General features: G+C 43.6%; 1 protein-coding gene across 1 annotated transcript in view; it reads left to right on the top strand.

Annotated features, from left to right (window-relative positions):
- Positions 1-3305: 3305 nt before the first annotated feature.
- RAPGEF1 (Rap guanine nucleotide exchange factor 1) overlaps positions 3306-24742 on the top strand; it is a 90709-nt gene continuing 69272 nt past the window's right edge. Inside the window, exon 1 of the mRNA XM_050907807.1 lies at positions 3306-3365. Within this exon, the coding sequence (XP_050763764.1) occupies positions 3341-3365 (25 nt within the window). The 5' untranslated portion in view covers positions 3306-3340. The remainder of the gene's footprint in view (positions 3366-24742) is intronic.

Raw genomic sequence — 24742 nt, 5'->3', positions numbered from 1 at the left:
TTTAGTTCCTTCCACTACATTTTTTTTCACCTCTTCCCAGTTGCAAAGCCTTCCAGCCTGAGGGCTGAGCGTGTGTGGTGGCAGGGGCACATCGGGTCCCTGTGGTGTGTATCTGTCACCTGGGGATCCTCGTGCGTATTGAATAAGGTCTTTACAGGGAGCTGGTTGCGTCTTAACCAAATTGCAACCACACTGACCAGCAACGTTATCAAGGCCAGTGCTGGTCTGGAAGCCATCGTGCAAGAAGGTAGCTGGCTAAATCCCATTTCCCTATGTAATCCCAGTTATTCCCTGCTACTGAAACCCACTTGGACAGCTGTGTTTGGGAGTGAACGGCCGCTATCTCCTGGCATTTCTGCAGGGACAGGCACTGCATCACCCCGGCCCCGGCCCCCCAAGCCGGGGAAGGGCAGGAGAGCAAGGGCTGGGGTGGGAGGAAGCCACCCGGGAGAGGGGAAGGGCACTAGAGGGCAGGAGAGCTCTTTTCTAATTGCAGCTCTCAATAATTTTCTCGGCCTTTCTTGCACAATTTCCCCTGTTCAGTGGGTCGGTTGTAAAGTTCAGTGACTCATTGCAGGAAATGACCCTGTGGGGCTGCAGTTTATGTCTGTTGGCCTTCCCTCGCTGCTGTCAGCACGGCGGACAGGGCTGAAGCAGGCTCAGTCGGAGGGGTTTCCACGCAGACACCAACTGCCTGCTGAGTGTTGCTGGCAGGTTTGCTGCCGGGTAGTTTCTCCCAGCAAAGAAACATTTGGGGAAGCAGGCTCCGGTTGTTGGCCCCCCCTTGCATGCCTCTTGCTGCTAGGTGAACTTTAGCACTGCACTCTCATCTGATAGCAAAGCAGGTATGCACATCGGTACCAGGACCCAACATATTCTTCTCCTCTTCTTCCTGATGTAGCATCGGCACCTGAAAAATTGGCTCTTTGCAGGATGCTTCAGAATGGCTCCCTCTTGAAGGTAACCAGCTACCGTCATCCCCTTTCCTCTCTCCCCAGCTTGCAGCAAGAAACATCCCCGCAGAACCTCACGCCATTCTGTAACAGCATGAAAAGTCACGTCTCTCTTCACAGCTCTCCTCCCGCTCTCCTGGCCCCGGCTCTGTCCATAACAACACATTCACGCTGACGCATTCAGCTCTAGGGCGTTTTTCCCCAGCTGACTCAATGGGATATTTAGAAGCATCAGGTTTTCCAGACGTTGTGAGTTACATTTTAATGCAGAAAGCACAAGAGAAACTCCAGCATCCCCCGAAGGCAATACATCATGGGCAGAACAGGGCTTTTTATATCAGAGACTATGAAAAGACCTTCCAATTTAGTAGCTGTTGTGTTCATATCACACATTATTGCACATGCGTTCCTTCTTCCTTGCCCAAGTCTGAAAATGGAGGGTGTAAGAATAGCAGCTTCTTACTTCATCTGTCTGCTTCCTGTGTGTGTACTCACAGTCGGGTCTGCTCGCATTAGCATCACCCGCTACGGCTCCTAGTTACTACCGCTCACTAATATGAGTGAGTCAGCACAGCTCAGCGTGGCTACGAGACAGCCACCTTTCACACCTGTTTAAGTGAGAGAAGAACCTGTCCCAAAAATCTTTTTTGTTTAGATTTATTAAGAAAATGCACTGAGGAGCTCTCCACAAACCTCTCCAGAAAAAAATTAAGGAGAGAAAAATGCATACTCTCCCTCTTAGAGATTTCCTTCACTAGCTTGTGCTCAGCCCCAAGGTGTGTGAGATGTTTAGACGAGCCGATGAAGTCACTTTAAAAGTTGTGTGTAAAGCTTACAAAAATAGCAGCCTCGTGAATGATTTATTTGATAGAGGGGGAAGTAAACAGCCTCTGACAGCTCACCAGGCTTCAGAGCTTTATTGGCCCACAGCACAGGGCACTACCTGCAAGTCAAGGTACTGCTGTGACGTTTGTCCCTAATTAAGTCGTAGAAATGAGTTAATTTTCAGATAGGACCATAATCCTTTTATTGTTGCCGAGGGCTATCCCCACCAGCTCTGCTGTCGCTTCCCACTAGAGGGAACCCACTTCTCCCCAGGGAGCTGCCACCGCTTCCTGGGCTCAAATTAAAACAAGCGCCTGGGTCAGGATGGCAAACCCGGAGCTATGGGTGTGAGGCAGCCGGGAGCTGGAGCACAGCGCTTGTCTGCAGCTCCTGCAGGGCTTCCAGCAGCCGTGCTGGGCAACCCCGGATTCACATTAGCCGAGACTGGTGCGTGTGCTGGATTTGGGGTATTTATAGGATGCTGTGAGGATGCTCTGCAGCAGCAGCACCAGTGTCTGGTCTGAGTTAAAAAAACACATCGGGGTTTGCACAAATCCCACCCTCGTTCCCCTTTGCTTAATTGTAATTTTGCTGCTGACTCCTCTAAGAGAAAGATTCTGCCATAGCAGCAAATTTGGAAAAACACAGTGCGCCTGTGAGGCCTGATGAGTTTCTGAAGGGCCGGGAGCGTCGGTTGGACGTGCCCCGGGCAGCGCAGGACGGCGGGTCCCTGCTCTTCCCAAACCCACGCGCAGAGGATTGCATTTGGGGGGGGGCAAACCACCCAAGAGGCCCAGGGCTGCCCCCGGAGACGTCTCTTTCTTTCGGGTTTCCCCCGTCCCCTCGGTGGAGGCCCGGGGAGAGGAGCCGGGCCTGCAGCAGCCCTCCGGTCCACACCACGCTGCCCGGGGCTCCAGGGCCTCCCGAGTCCCGCTCCTTGCCCCACCACGCTGACAGCTCCGGGGACAGGGGCGAGGGTTTCCCTGAGGACGCTGCCCACCGCTGCCAGCACCCGCCGCGGCCCTGCTTGCCCCTTGTCAGCGCTCCCGGGGGGGCACTGCCGAGGGCACCGCCTGTCCCCAGCGCCACCGCCCCCGAGACGCCACCGCTCCCTGACAGGACCCGCTGAGGCGCCGCCGCTCCCCCGCCCCAGAGCCCCCGGCACCCCCGGAGAAACGCAGGCCGCTGCCCTCGGCCCTGCCCGCTGCCCGCGGCCCTGCCCGCCGCCGGCCCCGCCCGGCGGGCCGTGGCGGCGGTTCCTCGGCGCGGCCGGCAGGCGGCGCTGCGGCCCGGGGCGGCGCGTGTGCGTGTGCGGCGGGAGCCCCCGGGCCGCCTCTTCCCCTCGCGGCCCGGCAGAGCGGGCGGGGGGCGGGCGCTGCCTGCGCCGCCGCCGCCGCCGAGCCTCCACAGGCCGCCGCCGCCGCCGCAGCGCCTCTCCCGGATCGCGGCCGGCCGGCCGGCAGCCAGGCGGGAGGAGGCGGCGGCGGCTGGCAGCCCCGCGCCGCGGCCGCTCAGCCGGCTACCTGCGCGGCCGGGCCTGAGCGCCGAGCCCGGTCTCCGACATGTCCGGCAAGATCGAGAAAGCAGGTGAGCGGGCCGGGCGCCGCGGGAGGCCCGGGGGGAGCCCGCCGGGGCGGCCGCGCTCGCCGCCTTCCCCTCAGCGTCGCCCCGCCGCCGCCGCGGCCCGCCGGAGCTGCCGGTGCTGCCTGCCGCGGGCCTGGCGCGGCCCGGCGGGGCTGGGGGAGGCGGGCAGGGCCCCCCCCCCCGCGCCCGGCGGGTTGCGGCGCCCCGGGCCGGCGGGAGTCCCCTGTCAAGGCGGCGCGGGGCCCGGGCCGGGGCTGGGGCTGGGCCCGGGGCGGCGCGGGGAGCGGTGGGGGGGATGCTCTGCCCGGCGGCCCCGCCGCCGCGCTGCCAGGGGCTGGTCCTGGGCTGCCCGGGCGCCGTTTGGGTCAGGCTTTTTGTCTTCTCCTCCGCTTTTTCCTCCCCCCACCCCCCCTTTTTTTTCCTTTTTTATTTTTTTTTATTTTCCCGCACCCCTGCCGTCCTTTCCATGTAGCAAAGCATCAGCAAAGCCGGGGCACCGCAGCGCTTTGGGGCCTACACGCAATGATTAATTGCAACTTCTCCAACTTTCCTCTTCTGGTGTTTGTGCAAGATCAGAAAAGATGAGTCCGTGGGCAAATGTCAGAGGGAACTTGCTCATTTTTTCCTCTCTCTTGCAAAGCTCGCCCCTCTGCCTGGGGTGCTCGCCTAGAGCCAGAGTCGGGGGAGGCTGCTGAGATCTCTTCTGCTCTCACAAGGAAGCGCTCAAGCACGGATCATATTGTCTCTCTGTGCTTCTGGAGTCGTGTCTGGTTCTCAGTTGTCACTTTAGATGGTTGAATGCCCCTCTTTTTCTGTGTAGCGGGAGTAGTATGTTTAAAGATTCAATTAGCGTTTTGCAAATCAAGCAGTGGAGTTATTTAGTTTAATTATGTTGCATTTAATTAGCAGAGAAAAATCAATGCCGTTTTGTATTTTTTTATTGTAAGGAATAGCTAGGCAGTTTCCTACTGGGGAACGTAGGGTAGCGGTCTGAGTGGGCACGTGCGAAGTACAGCGTTCAGGCTTTCCAGGACAGCAGCCACCGATTCAGGAAAGATTCCTGTTTCAAAGGAGTAAAGTTGGTAGCAGTGCTTTCTGGTTGTGATCATTCGATCCTGGTTTGTTCTGGCTTCTGCGCTGCACTGTATATGAATACGTTCTCCTGCAATACGGGTTCTGGAGCGGCCTCCAGGGATAAGCAGACTGGCTGCCTGGCAGCCTGCTTTTAAGTGCAGTACGTAGGCATGTTTCCAGCTCTTAGCGCTAAGTTACTGTCTAACAAGTGTGCATCACATCATGAGACAAATGTTATTCCAGAAATATCATAGGTTAATCTGATGCACGATCCCTTACATAGTATCGCAACATAACGCTTTGCTTTGGGATTCTGGCTATGTCTTTTCAATGCTTTACTGGTGTATCACTGCAACTGTTTGTCCGGGAAGCGGGTAACTAAGGAAGGTGTTAGCAGCATATATAGACCTGGGGCCAGCTCTAAAATAATTGCCACTTGTTTATGCTAGAGGTGAATTTGGCTTGGGATTTTAGTAAATGCTGATAGCGCTGTAGACAGTAATTACAGATGTATAAATAAGTGATCACATTTTGTTTATTCGCGTGCAGTAAATAACCCTGTGAGAATAGTAAATATAACTCCACATCAGCGAAGCAGCGTGAAGAGTTCAAACACGGGAAGATGACTCTGTAGACACACACAAACGCAGTGCGGTTCCATAAACAATAGAACAGAAAGGCCAAAAATACCATACAAAAATCATATGCTGCGCAACCTAGAGACCCGACCTTGCAACACACTGAACTCCCATTGAAGAACTCAAGACATCATGCAGGATCCGTCCCCAGGTCAGTGCTGTAAATGTACAGTTTTGAAGATGCAATGGGTGAAGCCTTGATGCGGAGGCATTCTTTCTAGTGGGCATGTATCGTAGTGATGATTTGCTGAACAAGAGAAACTAAATCTGGGAAACTGTCCTCTTTCAACTGCTTGTATTTTCATTTCTTTAAGAAGAGTATTTAAAAAAAAAAAAAATCAGTCCAAGTATAAACTGGAGGGGAAGAGACGGGGAAGGGGAGGGAAGGAGGGCTGGAAGCCAGCTGTTTCAGTGCAGTACAGTCTTGATCACTGTTTCTGAGTGTTTGAACTTCTGATTGACACAAACAGTTTGGTTAATAGCATCACCGAATAAACACAGTCTGTAATACCGCAGTAATTCTGGGATAATATTTGTCAAAATGTATACAGTAGCAGAACAAAGGATACAGAGTCATGAAACAAATGCTATGAGGTCTAAGGTCTGCGTATTTGTGTACATTTGAATTTGTTTTTTTCTTATGGGAACGGAAATACATGCAAACCCCATTATGTTGTAAATAAAATAGGCTGTTTCCTGATAACAAGCCATCTTGACAAACTTCGGAATGGGCTCGGGCTTTTCTTTGACTCTCATGTCCATCTAGTCAGGCTGCTGGGAAAAGAAGTGTTACCTTATAGGGTTAGATCCTTAGAGATCTTACATACATCTGCTCCCTGGGTCCTTAAATGAAACACCTTGTTGGTACTTAATAAAAACCAATAATAAATGATTAGAGATAACAGCTACCGTCCTGTCCACCGAGGAAGAGCAGACAAGGCTCCCTCTGGAGCCTCTCAGTACTGCTGTTTAATCAACAGAAAGGTCACTGTAGAGTGATTCAGAGCACTGCTTTGGAGTGAAAGGGAGCCATCTGGTAATGTAGAATAAAATGGTATATTTTGTTTTCACTAGTATTAGTGAGTATTATTAGACCCCCTGTTTTGTTAGGCTCCAGCCAGGAGACTTCCAAATACTTTTTCAAAGCAGAACCCTCATTGACTTGAAGAGAAGGAATGGCATCCAACATTGGTTTTTCTTTACTCTAGAACTGTGACTTTCAGAAAATATTTGCTCTCACCCTAGTTAGTCTTACAGCTTTGATCTAAAATCCAAAATAGGGATGCCAAGAAAGAGTGGAGAAGGTCGCAGATTCTGCTTGGGTTTCCTGTTACCATGGCAATACATGAATTCCGGTATTTATTTACCTGATGGATTATGTGCTCCAGGGAATTGAACTATTCTGCATCATTCAGGGAGAATAAGGGAGTGGGTAGACACCATCAAGTCTAAAACAAAAGCCCTTCCGTGAAGCAGGTCCATTCAAGAATGCCCTTTATTAAAACCAAAGAACATATGGGTGCCATACTCTGAAGGTTTATTCTACCTGATGTTTTCAATCTTAATCTTGTAATTTCTTGCAGGGTTTTCGTATGCCTTGTAAGCTTGCTTTTTCAATAGCTGTCTGCTAAAGGTTGTTTGAGATAACTGTTTCAAGTGTTAGCTACCTGGAGTGCAGTCAGTTATCTCTATTCTGCTCAGGACTCAACTGGATGTATTTATTCCCAGCAGACTGAAAATGCTGTTGTCTTCACCTTTTACTCGTAAGCATTTGCCTGATAAGCAAATTCACCTCTGAATTCTCTTCCTTTAGTATTGGCAGTATAAACATCTGGGGGTAATCCCAGGAGAACTCTGTTCTTAAGGAAAATGGCAGAAAAGAAGAAACAATTCAGGAGGCCAGATTATTCCCATCTTTATAGGAACTTAATGTTTGTCCAGAGTCCTCCATGCCAATTTACATGATGCTGAATTGTGCATCTGTGACTTTTTGTATTAACATGAAGTTTCCCGGGGATCTTATTTTTGGGGGGGATATATTTTGAACTGTCATCATCTCTTGGATCATTCTATGGAAAATTTCCTGCATATTTTTTACACCTGTACAGTTTTCTGCAGTTTCTCTTTATCTAAGTTATGCTTAGGTGAGTTACTAGGCAGAACTCTTTCTCAGTTCAGTTGCGCATTCACCACTGTACCACGTTCTTCAGTATAAGTGAGGGCTTTCAAGTTAGAAGTTTTGCAGTTGACCAATGTAAGTGCTGCTCTACTGGTGGTTTTCAAACGAAGTAAAAATTCTCTGTGATATGTCTTGTCCTGGAATCTGAAAATTAAACTCTTCTAAAGACTCACTTCACAACTGTAAAGGCAATTCAGTTCCAATTCTTCCTTACTTGGGCTTTTAGCACCTACTGCATTTCCTACTATACGCTGCTCGGACAGTGACATCGCACGTGTGTTTTATTGTAACTCGTTTAAAGAGCATCAACAATTCAGTCTAGTTTTGTGTAGAGGCAAAATACAGGTACAAGATGGTCACTGTTCAGTGTTTCCTACAAAATGGCACAAAGAGCAGAATTTTGCAATTTTTATAAGTCGTCGTAGGCTTGACAGGTGTTCTGTTGCATAGCTTCAAGACTGGAGTGTTCAGAAATGTAGCCTGTGGGATAACTGCTGCAAGATTGAGATGGTCATAGCAGTTGTAAGAAGGAAGTGGACAAGGAGTGGAGAAAAAAGACAGCTGATATCTACTGGAATGTGAAGCAGCTGGGTTGTGCCTTAGTCAGTGAAAAAGCAGAAACTGGAAACAATTGCTAAATTTATTTTCAGTGCAAGCAATTGTTTTCCTTGAACCGCAATGACTAAATATATCTATTGGTGTGATTTTTATGTGGTGGTAACTCATCGTGGCTCTTGCTAACCTCCTGGCAAGCAGAGAGATGAGTGGAAGTTCACTGTCAGTCAAGATTGTAACACAAATGTCCCTCATCTAGGTCTGTTGCTTCACTTGCAGAGAACATTTCCTATTTGTAAGGGACCTGTAGGCTGTCAGCATGGCTTTACTTGTTGCAATGTATTGCATGAGTGGAAGAAACCTGGGTATTTGTTTCTAGGGAAGGGAGTAAATCTGTAGCTGCTTTTTCAGGTTTCCTTGGGATTCTGTTCATCTTTTTGGAAGTTTTGAATTGCAATTGATACCTCATGTGATATTCTAATAACTATCTATAAGCGCAGATAGACTCTGATGCAAAGGTGTGGGTCTTTTTAAAAAAACATACATTAACGCCTTATTTATTCCAAAGTTGGAAGCCTGTGGGTAGAATTGGCAAAATGAGCTTTGCTGTTGACTTACAAATCCTTTGAAAGGAGAGCATTCAGTTCAGAAGCTTAGAGCATCTTAACTGCAAGTGGAGGAACAAGAAGTGTTAACTTTCTAGACTTTATTTTAAAGAAACTAGAGAGATCTTATACCTTTCCTTGGCAGAGGCATTTGATGGCTAATCAGCTTTAATTCAAGCACTCAATCATTATGTGTATTACAGGAGATGTCTAGGTAGCTCTCAGTTGGGCTACTGAGAGGTGATAGCTGGAATTGTTTGTTACCATAGCATCAGATTTGGAAGATCCTTGTACCCCAGCAAAGGTAAGATGATAGAGAGCATCTCCTGTCTTTGTGCCAGATAAAACTCCAGAAACTATGTAGTATATTAAAAACAACAAATTACATGTCAGAGCTACAGGTAAGGTGATTTAATAGCCTTCTTCCTCTCTCCTGCTCCTCACCACACCCATCGTTTTGCATAGTTTCGATACATGTGGAGGATATAACTTGTTCCATTTTCCAAGGCAAATCATCCCAACATTTTTCTGCTGAAACTAGAGATCTGGAGTTTTGGGGTCTTTTGCCAGTTTGCCAAGCTATTGACCTCTGTGTACTGTTGCTTAGCAGTGAAATGAATCCTTCCAGTCTGTATCCTTCCTGTGGAGACTTTACATTATCTAGAGGAAAACCTGTGCATGGAGAGGAGTCCTTCAGCTTCTTAAATTTGTGACAGAATAGGCTTTTCTCTCTGAAAACAATTGAAAATTTATTGTGCTGTAAGTGCCTGAATATATGGGAAATTCTGCCTTGGTGTTACATCTGTCTTTTTATTTATTAACATGAGCAAACTACAGGATTCAGCCATTGTCATGGAAGCAGTATGGAAGGAGTGTTTAAATCACCTAGCTATTGCAAGAATATTAGCTTTGTTATTTGTCAGTTTTGTCTAAATAACCAAACCTTGGCTTTCATGGTGTACAGTTGAGAAATATTGTAGAACATAATGGGATGAGGGAATGGTAATGGAGAACAGTGTGTCGTTCTCAGTGCTTTAGTAGAGATTAGAGGAAAAGGGCGAGCTGGTTCGAGGAAAACTGGATTTATTCACCTTTGCGAGTTTGAATTTGCAGCCCCAGAACTCCAAGGTGTGTAAAAAGGTGGCCAGAGAAGGAAAAAGGGACATCACAAGTGGAGATGTTGATGGAATGATTGGAAAGACCAGAAAAGAAGTGAGAGGATGTCCAACCCACAGATGTTGGAAGAGGAGGGAATGGTGGGCTAAGTTGCGTGCAAGTAGAGCAGATAGGAAAAGAGAGGGGTCTTTTGGCATGGGGATGGCAAAAAGGGAAACCGGGCAAGAAGGAGGCTCCCAGCAGCTTTCATGGGAGTCTGTTCCAAGGCAAAGAGACAGAAGATGAATTTCAGCAATCCGGAAAAGCTGCAGGAATCCTGCAGGTTGGGACGTGCTGCCAAAGGAATGTTCTGCAGTTCTGCTATTCACGTTACCGCAGCCTGACAAATTTACAGCTGTATTACCTGACCCATAGCATCCACTCTTAAAAATACATTTCTGATCTCTTCTTATGGTGCGTGACATTGATACTGATAGAGCAAACAATTTCATCTATGTGAGAGAGAAATGATGTCCCCACATATTCTGTGAAGCAACCTGAGAAAGTTGATGGATCAGATTATTGGTCTGCTTTTATTTACATTGCATATTTCAGTTAAAGCTCTTCAGCTTTGAAACAGTCTCTGGATGTTAAATCTGTTTGCTGTTTTAGTTGCTACCATAGCTCACCTTCTCTGGAGTTTGTAAGATAATGTTTTCATATTGAGAGCAAGGAAGAAGTGAATAGAAACAAGTATAAGAAAAAGATGGTCTGTATCAGAGCATTCACTTAGTGTTGTGGGAGATAGATACGATATCGACGGTATTTGGGAGAATCGGTTCTCCTACACTTGCTTTCTATTTTATCATATTTAGGAAAATAATCTAAAAGATTGAGAATTGACAAGAGCTGTATGGAGATTCTAAGTCTTGGCTAGCATTTTGGTTTCACGTTTCTTTCATTTTTTTGGTTCCCCTTTTATACCACTGAGAGAGTCGATTGAGCATGGGTGGCACCTGAAGAAGAGCTTTCTTAATTATGGGGCTGAGGCTCTTTGAATTAAGCAAATGCATGTTTTGCATTATCTTACTTTACCTGAGTGACGGTCTCTGCTGCTTTGTGTAGAGCTTTTCTGGTGTCATGAAAATACTGTGCATTTTGTGATTCAAGTTAACATCTTGGTGTGGCCATCAGTGCCTCTAAGGAAATACTAATTCATTATTCTGCTAAGGGAGAAAGGTTAAAGCTTGCTTGCACTCTCATGCTCTCATTCTTTCTCTCTGAAGGCTTCATGGGGGGATGCCCTTTGTTGCATACTTAACATATTCACTGAACCAGTCCCATTTATATTCTAAACAAGATCTTTAATTTCATCCCTCATGTGTATAAAAATCTTGGGTTTTGAAAGAAAAGATGAGAATTTTCTTTTTAGGCTTCTGGAAAGAAAGATAAAAATCAGTAGAGGTTAAAATCAAAGAATAGTTACCCATAGCTGGTAAAGTTGGAGTAAGCAGATGCTGCAACTTGTTTGGTTGATGAAACCTTGATAGAATTTTACCAAGAGACTGAATATGTAGTTCCATATCTGTTAAACTGTAGTTTGCAGGTAGTCTTTAATAATTAAAATGGGAGCAAAAGGAGTGTGTTCACAATGTACAGCATGCATTGTTTTATCCCCCACCTTTTGATGTTTTTATTGTGCTTCTCAGTCTACCAATCTGTCCTGTCCATACTGCCCAAGAGGTGGTAAAATAGCCTCAGGAATTAGTTCCATATTTAGAAAGTTTCCTTTACGAACCAAACATCATGTAATAAAGGGCACCCAGGGAAATCAATAGTTTAGTTCTGGTTATATAGTACATTCCAACCAATTCTAGATAGCAGTGCTCAGTGAACCCATCCAACGATGGGCTTCAGTTAGCAGGACAATACTGTTTAAAACACAGTTTTCCTTGGGTGATATATTATCTTTTCATTTTGTCCTCTAACTATATTAAGTTTGTCAGTTTGACTATGGGGAGATAAAGTGCAGATGGTTCCCATCCACTTTTTGCTTAACAATGCAACCTTGCATTTCATTGTTGGGAGCGATGTGTGCTGCAAATTTCATGTACAAAGAAATGAAATATCCCCGTTTGGATATATTTTTTCCATCTTAATTGTTTTAAGTGTATGTTTTCTGCTTTTCTAATTAGAAGAAGCTTTAAACTGAATTATATACAAGAATAATAAGTTTGAGGAACTAGAGAAGTCTACCAACAGGTTTAGTTAGAGCTCATCTATGAATTTACAGGGACTTACAGAAAATGTAGAGCACTGGTTTGTGCAGGAGGTGGTTTGTCTGTATAAATATCCTTGCAAAGGTCACATGAAATCATATGTTGTCTGACGCCAGATTTTTGATGGAGCATGGTAAGGGTGGTGCAGGGGTTGAGTTTACTCTTTTACTGCTTGGAATTGCTTCTCCAGGGCTATTATATGGGAGAAATTTGTAGTACCCAAAAACATTACACATCTGAAAGTCACATGACTTTAAAAAAAAAAAAAAATCTTGTCTCTTTATGAGCAATACCTAGGAGAACATAACTGACAGAAACTGAGGTGGGGAGTTTCTCTGTTTTCAGCTTAGTTTTTCTGTTTGCTCTATGAATAGCCGTTTGCCCTTTGTCACTGGAAACAGTGGCACTTCTGTCTCCTGCTCTATCAGTCTGATCTGTTGTAGTTTACAGGAGAGACACTTCGGAAAGTTGTAGAACCACCCTGTTAAAATGTTCTAATGAATATAAGGAATGGTATTTAAAGTACATTGTTTACAAGGAGCTGGCGCTCTCAAATATGGCCAATTTTGTGATATTCAGGTGTACAGTATCCCTTTAAAGAAGAACCACTGAGTCCTGATGCATAACTTGGCATGTCTGCTCAGAGGTAAGCTTGCTTCTTATGTCTGTACCTCTCTTACTTAAATTGTAGCATCTTTTCATAAGGAAATAGTGATGGCTCATCCATGTTCTGTTAGAACTCTTGGACCTATTGGCCAATTTCAGTCAAACTTTGCAGAGGAATCGATATTAGAAATTTATTTAAGTTTCTGCACATTTTCTGTAGAAGACTGAGTGGAACAAAGAGACCACAAATAGTGCCTTCATTATGGCAAAAAGGAGAAGGTATCTGTCCCATACTCCGTTTGGCCATCTGGTGTCAACTGGTACACACGTCATTTCAGAATCACTAACACACGTGGTGCTTCTTGTTCAGCGGGGTGCCAAGGGAGATGTGAGGAAGCTAGATTTCTTGTGTTGGAAGAAGACTAGATAGAGCTTCACTAGTTTTGCTGCTCATAGAAAAATACTCTTTTTTTTTTAAAGTAAGACCTGGATGATGTAGTTTGCTGTTTGATGATTTAACTAAGGTTATGATCTTATGCTCATTCAGTTGCATAGGCATTTTGTCAGTCTAAACTTGCCTCATATTAGTTTATCTTGCAGTGTAAAATTCACAGAGATGAGATAAACCTGACTGTATTTTGAAAAAATATGAGAAAGTTGTGCAGTGAGCTACTCTAGTTTAACCTCAGCTGGATTAATTGATGCAACCTTCGTGTGTAGGCAAGGTCTAAGAATGAACAGATATAAATTCTTTATTGCCTAGAAACTTCTCTTCATTTCTCCACTAAACTTCTTGCACCAGCACACTTGTATTAGTTAAAAACTGATTGTGTCATTTAAGCTTTTGCCTCGAAATTTATGAAGGTAAGATAAATTCATAAAAGAGAGATTTATGGTGATTTGAGAATATCCTTGCTCAGAATTAGTCAATTTTGTGAAGCTGGCTCAAAATTTCACCTATACTGAAATAGATACAATTTTGCGTATACAAAGTCTAAAATATTTTTTATTTATGTATAATGTTTGTTCTAATAATTTCTGGTCCCTCGTGGTTTCCAGCGATTGTCAAAAGGATTTAATATGGTTATATTGGTTTGGAAATGCCCATCTTTCACCAGAGACTATAGGAAAAGCCTGTGGTGACCATGACTAGCATAGACCCTAATGCCTAGCATTTACCCAGCTAAGTTTGAGGGAGGTGAATCCCAGCCTGGGGCAGATTTCTGTCCTGTTAGGGAGCTGTTCAAAGAGATTTTAGATATTGCTTGATACTATAGTTACATGAAGCTGAATACATTGATTTAGCAAACGGCTTGCTGCATCTTTGCAGAGGCAGAGCTGGGGAAGGCATTTCTTCACTACCACCCTTGTTTTGGCATGCCTGTTTCTCGCAGCGCTAAAGCAAACGTGCTGTTTGCCCATGGTGTTCACGCCTCAGACTGCATGATGCTCTGGGGAGGAAACCAGGGTTAGAAGAAGACCCCTTGCCTCTGAAAAAAATCCCATCTCACGTGCAAGTCACTGCTGAGAGAACTAACGAAAGAACGTTACGTACCACAAAGGGGATGCCTGCAAGAGCTCACTTTAATATTAACCCCGCTGCTGGTGGCAGGTCTGTGAGCTGGCAACATTTTTATGTAATTTGCTGTTAGTTCCCGAAGATGAAACAGACGCTAGACCTTTTAAAGTTGAATTTCTTTGCTTTCGCTTGTGCTGCTCAGCCCAGGGAGACGCGAGGTATTGCATTCCATTAGCCGATGATTTGGCATCAGGCTGAAAGGTAAAAACACTGATAAAAAATTTTTTTCTTTGCTGCTAGAACAAAGACTACTTGAATTGTGAACTGGTTGGCCTGGAACAGGGAATGCTAAGGAAAAGCAAAATCCTTTGGAAAAAAGCAAATATGTGTGTCTTCTGAGGACAGCTCAGAGGAGCCAATCGAGGGCAGTGAAGGGTGGGTTGCTGTTAAAAGCCAAAGTATCCTGGAAAAATGGCAGGACAAATGAACACTTAAAAACCATGCAAAGAGAGAATTTGGTTCTCATTAAATGTCTGTGTATATTTCCAGGTAGGCTTTAAACAAAGATGGGTTTGCTCCTGTCTGTCTCGGGTGAAAGCACTTGTATAAATTGTTTAAATATGCATTGGCAGCTCTTACTCTTAGATTTTATCCTGAATTACAGCCTTGTTCATTAGACCTCAAATCTGAGGTGTACATTTCACTGTAATACTTCTAGGGCTCCCTGGAGACATCAGGTATACCGCAAATGATACACAGGAGAACTTCTCTGAGCTTCCATTTGGCTGGCAGCCTGGGGAGCGCCAAGGTCCAAGGGATCAAAACCATCATTCGGACCAGACATTGGTGTAACCCGCGTCATTGCCTGGGGTTGTCGGGATCGTTGTGGCTTTTTACTATGTGCGTAAGGAAAAAATGCTTACCTGGCAGTTCACCACAGTTATCTGTGCTCAGGGTTACCACCCAAATGAGTGTTTCACACTTTTTGTTCTGGCTGAAGTTAACATGATAGGGAAGGGAAAACTAAGGAAACATCTGAAGGATTATTTCTGGCATCTGGGCAGATGAGTTTATCTATAAATCCTGAGAGTCTCTGGCAACAAGGTGTGTAAGAGTGTTAGTAACAACAAAAATGATGTTGGAAGGTTGTTGATCGCTTATGTCATTGTTTTGATACTCCTCAAGTTCTGTAAGTACTTAGGGCTGGTATAAATAATAGCATCTAAGGTTACAGCCATTGGTCATCCAGTCTGTTGGAGCAGCTCCACTGGCAATATCCAAAAAAAATTCCCCCATCAAGTGAAAGCATAACTGATTCTGAAATCATTCCCAGCGTGTATGTGCTGTTAACATGGCTGTTGATCGAGGTCCTGATCTGAGTCTGGCATCCAAAGTTGATAACTCATGCAAAACACCATTCTCTGCAATGTTACCAGTGCTGTGGCTTGTCCTGCGGGGAGAGCTAACAGGCTGTGGGTTTTATTATTACTATTATTTTCATTTGTTTTTATCATTTAATACTTCTCAGATTAGGTTCTTCACATCTAAAAGCTTTGGCAACATAGTATACTAAGTTTCAAATATTATCATAATGGAGAAAAAACTCGTGCTAGAAATATTAGTACTCAGTAGTACACATGTAATGAAATTGTTATTCTAAGCTCTTCTATCCAGAAAAGTAACACTGGTTTGTGTTGATGCTGCACACTATGATCTTAACCTTTGGGATGGTAACAAAGCACAAAAACTGGCTCCTCCTGCAATCCCGTGCCCTTGAAGGAGTCATTTAGTTAAATTCCTTAATATTTTTGCAGCTGTGGCTGTGGTTTATTAACTGATACTGCCTTGAAGAAGAGCCTGTGTCTGCAGCAGAGTTTTCATTACTCATCTGTCAATACTTGCAGAGTAAAACAAATGGGTCTGGGTAGAGAGGTTTCTGCTCTTCTGTGTAAATGGTTTCTTTTTCTCTGTCCCTGCTATTTTACCCAAGGAGAGGGTGGAGAATAGTTTTGATGCAGTACATGGTTATGCTGTATTGGATAGGAAGGTCTGGCCTGCTTTGTCTGTCAGGATTATTTTACGCTATGATGTTTAGATTTTATTAAATGAACCAGAGGGAATTAAAAACATATATCTCTCTCAAAATATTCTCACTTGTACAGCTGTAAAATGCCCTTTATCCTGAATCATACCAGCTGAAGAATCTCCAGAATTTCTCTTTTGCAATGGGTAAAATATGATTTTTGGCCAGTTCAACAATTTGCTTGTCAGGAGAAATCCAGTTGAGTTTGGTTTGGTTTTGGTTTTGGTTTTACATAGTCCTCAAAATTGAAAATTAGATAAACCAAAATTATTACGTTGCTGTGTTTACTGATGCAAACTGCAAGTTTTGCAGTAATTGCCTTGGCTTCTGGGTGAAATGCAGGAGGCAACTTATCTGCCTGGATTTTGGGGGGTTTTGTGTGATGATTGCAAATGAAGGGCACGTCTTATTTTGAAGCCCCTGCAGAACAGGGATCTCTGCTCTGGGAGGTGGAGATGTAAATGAATTTCATGCTGGTACACAGTATGGACGAGTGAATGGAATGAACTGCTTTCGTAGCAAATGAGCAGTCGATAAAAAATGCTTTGCTGGAACAGGGCAGGGCTGTAGCAAAAGGATGAGCTATATATAATAAGTAGGGGAGAAGGATTTGCAGAACCCAGGGTATTGACTCACTTGACCACATGCTTCTCTTGAGGAGTTTCACACTTGACTGTGACAAATATTGAACAGAATAGCAGCCAAGCTAGTGAGCAAGTGTGCTTAAGAGCCAAAAGTCAGTGCTGACCTCTTTCTGGGCATGTGTATTTTGGGGGAAACACTGTAGTCCTTACCTCCTTTTCCTGTTGTGCATTCTGGTTTTGCTTAGTTTTTATCCTACTGAAAAAATCATGGTGGGGCAAAACCACATGCAGCAGTTCTCTGTACGAGATGATGTAAAGAACTAAGCCCAGCCCAGTAAAGGCAATTCATAACTTGAAGCCTTGCTTTGTGCCTCTGTACCTTGGCTACGTGTAGTGGTGGCTGGTAAATTGGTGCCAGTTTCCTTAGCACAGACCTGCCTTTTGTCATGGAGTTGCCATCAAATGTTTTTTAAAGCCTGTCCTGTGGGAGACTGTTCTGTGTTACCGTGGCCTCCAGAGAGAGCGGAGGGAACAAAAACCTCTGCCAGACTGAGCTCTTGACTAGCTGCAAGTGTGAGGACCTAGTTTGGAGATAAAAACTGATTAGTAGATAATTCCCTCAGAATGAATAATCTCAGCCTTAAAAGATGAATTGCAGATGGTTTTGGATGAGAGAGATATCAGGTTTAAAATGTCATTCTTTCAGTAACCTGAATCTACTGACCTTACGTGGCATTGCAGAGGTCATTTCAGCCAAGTAAGAATGGAAGGAGAGGTTTGCCAGTGGTGTGCGACCAGGGCCTCCTGTGTTGGTCTGACCCCCGACCCCCCACTGTTATATTTACCTGGTGGTTTGAAAGGTCTTTCACTCCACAAGGTCAAGGAAAGCTTCCAAAATACAGAGGAGAGCCACTGTAAACTCCCCAAGTGAGAAGGATTAGTATCTAATACGACTTTTTAAACTATTTTCAGATTGGTTACGGGTCTTCACCCATCTTTCACCTTTGCAGAGGTAACAGTACGTGTGTGTTTGCCTAGCTTTGACTGGAAAGCTTGCAAAAAACAAGACTGAAACATAAAACCAAGTTAAGGACTATATGAGCAAGCTATGTCAATAAAGACCATCATTTTGTGTAGCTGTGCAGCTTATCAAATTACTCCAGCGAGAGTCTCCTTACAAATGCTTTTGTATTTTATCTGTTGACTCATCCATCACAACACTGACAGTAACATTTCTGTACTGTCTTATAAAGCCTGGGATTGAAACAAGGCTGTTCTTGGCCTGGTTAATCAACAGATGTAATTAATACAATGATGTTCGTCTTGACACCCTGTCTCACTGTGGCGGCATTGTAAGCAGCATTGCTACGCAAGGAGATCTCTGTGGTTGAGGACTCACTGTACAGGCAGATCACTCAACATATGTATTCAGCGTAAAGTCAACATTGAAAGAGTTTCAGACCTCTCCTTAGCTGGCAAACGGTCTCACTGGCGCTACAAGTGATGTTAACAAAAGCGTAAATCATAATCTGCAGCACTTCAAATTTATTTAACAGTTTTATAAAACACTGGGATTTCGTTCTGTTAGAGAGCACCAGAAGTGTAAAAGGAAAGCTCAGATAGATTTTCTTCTTGTGTGAGTCTGGGAAGGTAGTGAAGGAAATATGATTTGGACTCAGATATTTATTCTTTTAGTAGAACAATGTCAGTCCCAGACCAGTGCTTCTCAGATGTGTTTTACCCTGGGAACTTGTATAAAACGTCTTCCCTTTCAGCTATTTCATTTTTAGCTGTATAGAGGGTGTAACCATTGTTTAAGGGAGTGTCGGTGGCATGTAGCCAGTTGATATCTAAACCCTATCATGAATTGTTTTAAAGAGAGTATGATTTTCTGTACTGAGATATATTGATGACTTTTTTTCACAGCAGGAAGTACATGCTGACTCCAGCAGTTGCCAGAGCAGCTGTTCGTTATGAGTAAGCCATATGAAAAATCTCGTGAAAGCCTTAATATCAGTAGGAAGCAGCGCAAGCTTAAATGATCAGCACCAAAGTGTGATTAAGCTGTATCAAGAGCTGCTTTCATATTTTCACTTGCTCGGAATTTTATATTGGAAAAAGTTTCTGGTTCTTATGGTATCAAAGTCTGTAGGATAGTTTACAGAGAGGTATTTAACTTCAGGCTAGTTAATATTTGTAAAGGCTTGTCTGGACACTCCCCAGACTCTTGCTCCAGGGTACAAATTTATTTGATTTATCCCATGTTGAGTTAATGTGGTTGTTTCTGTCTCTGTAAGTAGGCATCTCAGCTGGCTCCATGGCTTTTAGCATTTCCTAGCATTGTAGCACCAGTGTTACTTAGACTGGGTTTCTACTGAGGCCCGTATTAGACAGGGCACACACTTGAAATGCAGTCATCTCCCTGTCCTGAGTTTCCTAATCAGTAAGTTGGGACTTTTTTGTTATAGTCTGTCTCTGTTTTTAATCACAGAGCTGACTTTTGTTGAGAGTGGTACATAGATTTCCATAGCTTTCCACCAAAAAGTTTGTTTTGAATTAATGGACATTTCAGTGAATTTCTGAGGCTGACATTTTCTGGAAAAAGAAATTATGATTTTGGTCCAAAAACCTCTGATCAGTGCTTGCTGTCACTGCTGATCAGAGCAGCAGAGGAAGCGCTGGGCTCCGGTGGGCTCTTCCTGGGTACGGGTGGCTGTAGCAGAACTGCTGACCTTTGGCTCACAAAAAAAAGAGTAAGCAAGAAGTACTGTGCTCCAAATGTGAACCTGTCTGGAAGCTGAGTATGCAGAGATAAGCCGCAAGGGGAAAACCCTTTCACCTATAGCTGATGTATTATACAAGTGAACCCAATGTAAGTTTCCTAGCTCAGCTTCTGAGATAGTTCCAACCCAAGTTCAGTTACTTCCTTCGTTCTACATTTGAGCTCTGTGTTTGAATTGCTTTTCATTTTGTATTGTTCCTTATCATCTCTTATACTAGGATATGATTTCTTCTTTGTCACCTCTCACTGCCCTTTGTTTCTCTTAGTTTACAATTTTTTTGATGCATACACTCATGTTGCTGGTAGTGCATCATGTCTAAGAGCCTGTGTCACAAGGTTTTGATTCAACGGGGTTGTCCTGGAGATGTATAGGGATGTGCCAGCAAATAGTGGTACGTATGTCACAGCAAAGGAACATACATACACATCTTGCCCAAGCAGTAGAGCTTCTCTTGCTGCTGAATGTGGTTCTCAGGCCATAGCTCATGAGGGTGGTAGCAATGGGAAAAGTGGGATGTTCTGGCTTATTTTGAGACCAAGATTCAATTTCCCTTGATGCAATAATTTCATGAATCAAAAAGGAAAATGTGTAATGCATAGTGTTTATCTAGAGCTTTACATTTTTAGAGCATTGTGCAAGCATTTATTCTGTACTTTTGACTTCATGATGGGTGGTGATGGAAAGTGCTGTCTGTAGTGAAGTGAGACTAGTGAATACAACTTCTGCCCTTGTTTCACTTACTGGTATGATTTAACTTGTTACTTTGGTCAGATGATGTCTACTTCTCCAGAAGCTTCTGTGGGCTTTTCATTTTATCACTGAAGCTGTATACCCTGTGAGTGGGTTGTTAGTTCATGTTTTTAAGGCATTTGAGATCTCATTAGGTAGTGCGAATGGAAGATGTAGTGCTGTGTAGTGGTGGCATCTCTCCATTTGTGGGAAGATGCAGGTAATATTGTGTGCACAGAGCATGCCACCTAGAGGAATGGACTGGGCCGGCAAGGCTGTAGCCATGATTTGCTGGCAAAATTTAGGTGGCTGTGCCAATGGCTATGTTGAGACCTTCTCCAGGCAGTGCCCTTTGTGGCCCTGCCTCTAGTACACACCAAGTCAAGTGTGAGAAGGTCCATGCACAGCTAGCTTTCCATCAACTCTTCTCAGCAAACATTTCTCAGCTTTTTACATGAGACTACTGTTCATGATTTAGCCTCCTGGTTATGTTGATCCTAATCTTTCACAGAGGCTCAAGAATCTGAAATTAAGTTGTGGATCTCACCTCTCATTCTCCGGGAATTAGGGTGAGGAGTCTAGTACAAGGTGTGATTTGATGGGCTAACACTCTCCAAGCTCTCTTAAGCTTTTTTTGGCTTGTATGTTGCAATTTCTTTTGTGGGAGACTAATAAATTTCCCAGAAGATTATCCTAATTTCCAGAGTCTCAAAGTCTGAGTTGTAATTAAGCACTTAATTTGATGAGGGTTTTTAGATGTGTTGCTAGTCTACTGGCAGCTTGGGGAAATGCTTCCATCTTCAGCCCAGCTTCCCTTGTGTAGGTTCAAGCTCAGAAAGCTGGTATATATTTAGAACTGGCAGAACTGCATCCTGCCAGACAGGCCTCAGAAAATTGCTCCAAATCTATGCTTTCTGGGTAGGTTAAAGCCAAATTTGAAAGAAGCCTGGCTTTTTTGAAGAAGTTGAAGTTAGGGTGATAGCAATTTTTCATTAACAAATGGGCAGTGGGAAATTTTAATAATACATTTTATTGCTTACAACTGCATTGAGTTCCCCCATTGCCACAAATGACAGTAATCAGTACATCCAACAGGGAAGCAATTGTTTTATTTTTTGATCATCTGGAGACTCATGATCATCCAGAGAGTCAAGGAGTTGTGTTGTCAGATAAGCACATGGCTTGACCAGACGGTATCACCTCTTCAGGACAGAAATTTCTTTTTGATCCACGTTAGTCTATTATGTGGCACAATTAGGTGACTTGGGCTAATGACTTGGGCTCGTAGGATTTAATACACAAATAATAATGAATGAGTAGAGTTTTTTTATTTCGTGCTATTTGAGGTTATGGCTTCTAGTTACCTCTGATTAAGTTTGTATCTTCTGCTAAAGTTTCTCTCTGCTGTTTAAGTAAAACGTCTTTTCTCCCTCTTCTCTCCTGTGCTTCAACTTTTATGCTTAAAACCTCAGGAACAGTCTTGAAGACTTTATTACACCGTGCCTTTGAATTGACCCCCATGTATTTCCATCGAGACATTAGGATGGCCTTCCCATTTCCTTCTATTCTCAGTTTAAATTTTCCTGTTATGGGAATACTAATAAAAAAAAAAATTGAATTGCAATTAGTCATATGTTAAAACAACCAGACTAAAGCCAGCAGGAAGAGCATCCTCTCGGGGTCAGCGTACGAGGCGGTGTGTCAGTATGCCATTTCGGCTGCGGCCGGATCTCTTGCGTGTACTGACCGCTCATGCGTTTAACAGACCCGTTCTGTGGCTGCGCCCATGCCTCCCTCTTTAACATGTGCCCCTTTTTGCTGATAACTTTCTGGCCTCCAGGCTACTGACAGCTGTTGTCCACTTGCTGCTAATTAAGAAAGCAGCATGAGCGATGGGAATGTGGATTGGAGAGATTGAACCCCCCTCTCTGCAGCAAAGCGTTTCAACCTGATTAAAAAGAGTCTGACTGACGACTGAGCGGCCTCTTTTTTCCTTCTCTGTCTGTTGAGCCTCTCTGTAGATAGCCTGTTTGCTATCAAAACTCGCATGTTAGGCGCGCTCTGTGTCTCCGTATTTTTTAGATCCTGTAACAATAAGCAATGTCAGAACAGATTTGCCATTGAAAAGATGGGCACGTGTGAAATTTAAGCCACTATAAAGCCACATATTTAACATGCAAAGCATTGTGTACATCTGTGCTCTTATTCAGAAATTCAAATGTAGGTCGTATTTTTTAAAGAAAATGACACATACTTTGTTGAAAATTTAGAACTAGCTATAAGAATCAAGATCGTTGTGAATTAACAGCACTTAAGTGGATGGACTGATGATTTCAAAGATTTTCCTTCTTTGTTTAAGGATTTTCCGTGTTTGTTTGGTTTCCTTGTTTGGTTTCCTTGTTTTGGCTTTCCTTGTTTTGCATCAGGTCCCAGTGGGTGACCTTTTGTGTGATACGGTTACACTGTGATTTTTATGATCCAGCAAGAGAATGGACCTGAACTCTGGAATTCCCTTTCTGGCCTGTGCTTCTGTGGAGGTAAAATGATCGACTGAGGTTAAGATAATACAAGATTGTTACGTTAATACACAACCAGAAGATGTGAATTCAAGTAAGAGTGATGGTAATTTGGTAGAAGAAGCCTCCTCCTGTAACACTGATGCTCTCTGGAGCTGTTTACCCCCAGGAATATTATGCCTTTCTGTATTTCAGATTAGACCTCCAAAATTCAATCTGAATTTTTATCTGCAATAAGTGGGCTCTGTATAGCCCCTAGCATGCTTTGAAAGCAGTGTCGTTTGCTCTCATATCTGGAATATAATTTCTCTTCTTCCTGTTGTGATTTTTCTCATGCTTGGCTGTTACCTTTTACCTTGAAGATGATTGTTTCTTGATACAGTAATTCAGCACAGAGCTTCTCTTTAAAAGCACTGTGTATATATAGGAGTAAAACGTTTATTTAAATTTAAAAAAAAATCACTGCCAGACTTGGCTCCTTACACGTGTGAAAATCCTTTAACAAACCATGTCTGCCACAGTATAACTGAACAGTAGGAACATGTCTAGGGAGAGGAGGATGTACTTTTGACTGTATTTACTGGTGTTCACCTTGTATGCCCATCATTTTGCCGCATGATCACTGTCTGAAAGAAGCATTGGAGCATTTGACTTCAGCTTTTCAAATAAAGAAGTGGTTTATATTTGTTTGAAGTTGAACAAGAGCTGCTCTACCAGTCAGTGTTATCATATATTCACCTAAACGCTTTCAATACTAAAATGGTAGGAAATGCAAAATGTAGCGTGCTTGTAACTAACTGAACTAGGCAGACTCTTTGGGATATGGGTGGTTCAGGGCGTGGAAGTGCTATAATGTCCTTGGGCAGCTTTTTGTTTTCACATGAAGAGAGCAGATGCTAACATGGTGCAAATAGAAGAGAAATCCTATCACTCGATTGGCCCTGAGTCCCCAAGCTGTAGTCTGTAAATAAAGTGATTTATGGGTGTTATAGATGAAAACGGTGTTTCTTTTTTTCCTCCAAGCAAAATATTATTTCCAAATAGATCATCAGACTCTGGTTTGGCTAGTAATTTTATAAAATAAGCCTGGTAGACTTAATGTTAGAAAATTAATGGGATGATTTCTCTAGTAGTAAGAATTTATGGAGACTCCAAATCCCTGTCTATTTTGCTGTGGGAGGCAATTAAGAATACGAGGGAGTGGTTTCTTGGTTTGAAATGTTGAAAGTGACTGTAAGCATTTGTACTGTTACATCTTGAGAGCTTGTTAGGGATGGTGAGATTGGTTATACTGGGTCATTTGCTGTGAATATTGGTCATTTCTTTCACAGTAGCCTGATTGTTGCTTGTACAGTTTTGCCAAACTGTTTACTGTCTGCTGCCTGTTGACTGGCAGTGCATTTCAAGCCAATTATAGGAATATTATGTGACTTCAGGATCACGGTTAGTCCGTTTTGTCCTTTAATGCCACTCATGGTGACATCAAGAATTGAGCTGCCGTCATCCAGGTAGGTCCTCCGCCAATATTGACATGTTTTTGCGTCTGTTCTGCATTAGCTTTTCATGTGACTGATGGCAAGTGTCACTTGCTCTGAATCCCCACCTCTTATCCATTTGTGTCATGAATTTCTGGCTGTGTAAAATGAAAAACCATCACACAGTCATTTCAGAGGCACAGAGATGGCAGTTTTGACATTAAAGGGGCAAAAGAAACACTGCAAATTCCTATGTAAAAACTAGATGCCTGTTTGGTGCTAGGTTAGGCTTTGTTTAGACTATTGTCTAAACGTAAGCCTAGAGCTTTGCTGCTAGGTCTACAGTTGACTGCCCTTCCACTGGGTTTGTGAATGACAAAGTATTTCAGTGGAGCTGGCACTTCTTTGTTGGGTTGTTTTGCAAATGCAGACCCAATTCTTAACAGGAGAGCACGAAACAGGAATTTCTGCTTTACAATGGAAAATGTTGGGGTTTTGTTGTTGGAGGAACAGGTTTAGTTCCTCTGCTTTCCTGATTCCTTATAGTACCATAGGAGTGTCCTTTAAATAAATAAAATCACTCCTACCAACTGGGAAAAAAGAAATATACGCAAACAATTTTGAGAACAGGCTGCTGGATTGTAGGGAGAGTTCCTACAA

This window comes from Gymnogyps californianus, chromosome 18 (genome assembly GCF_018139145.2).
Source record: "Gymnogyps californianus isolate 813 chromosome 18, ASM1813914v2, whole genome shotgun sequence".
Classification (NCBI taxonomy): domain Eukaryota; kingdom Metazoa; phylum Chordata; class Aves; order Accipitriformes; family Cathartidae; genus Gymnogyps; species Gymnogyps californianus.
This window is presented reverse-complemented; position numbering and strand designations above follow the sequence as displayed.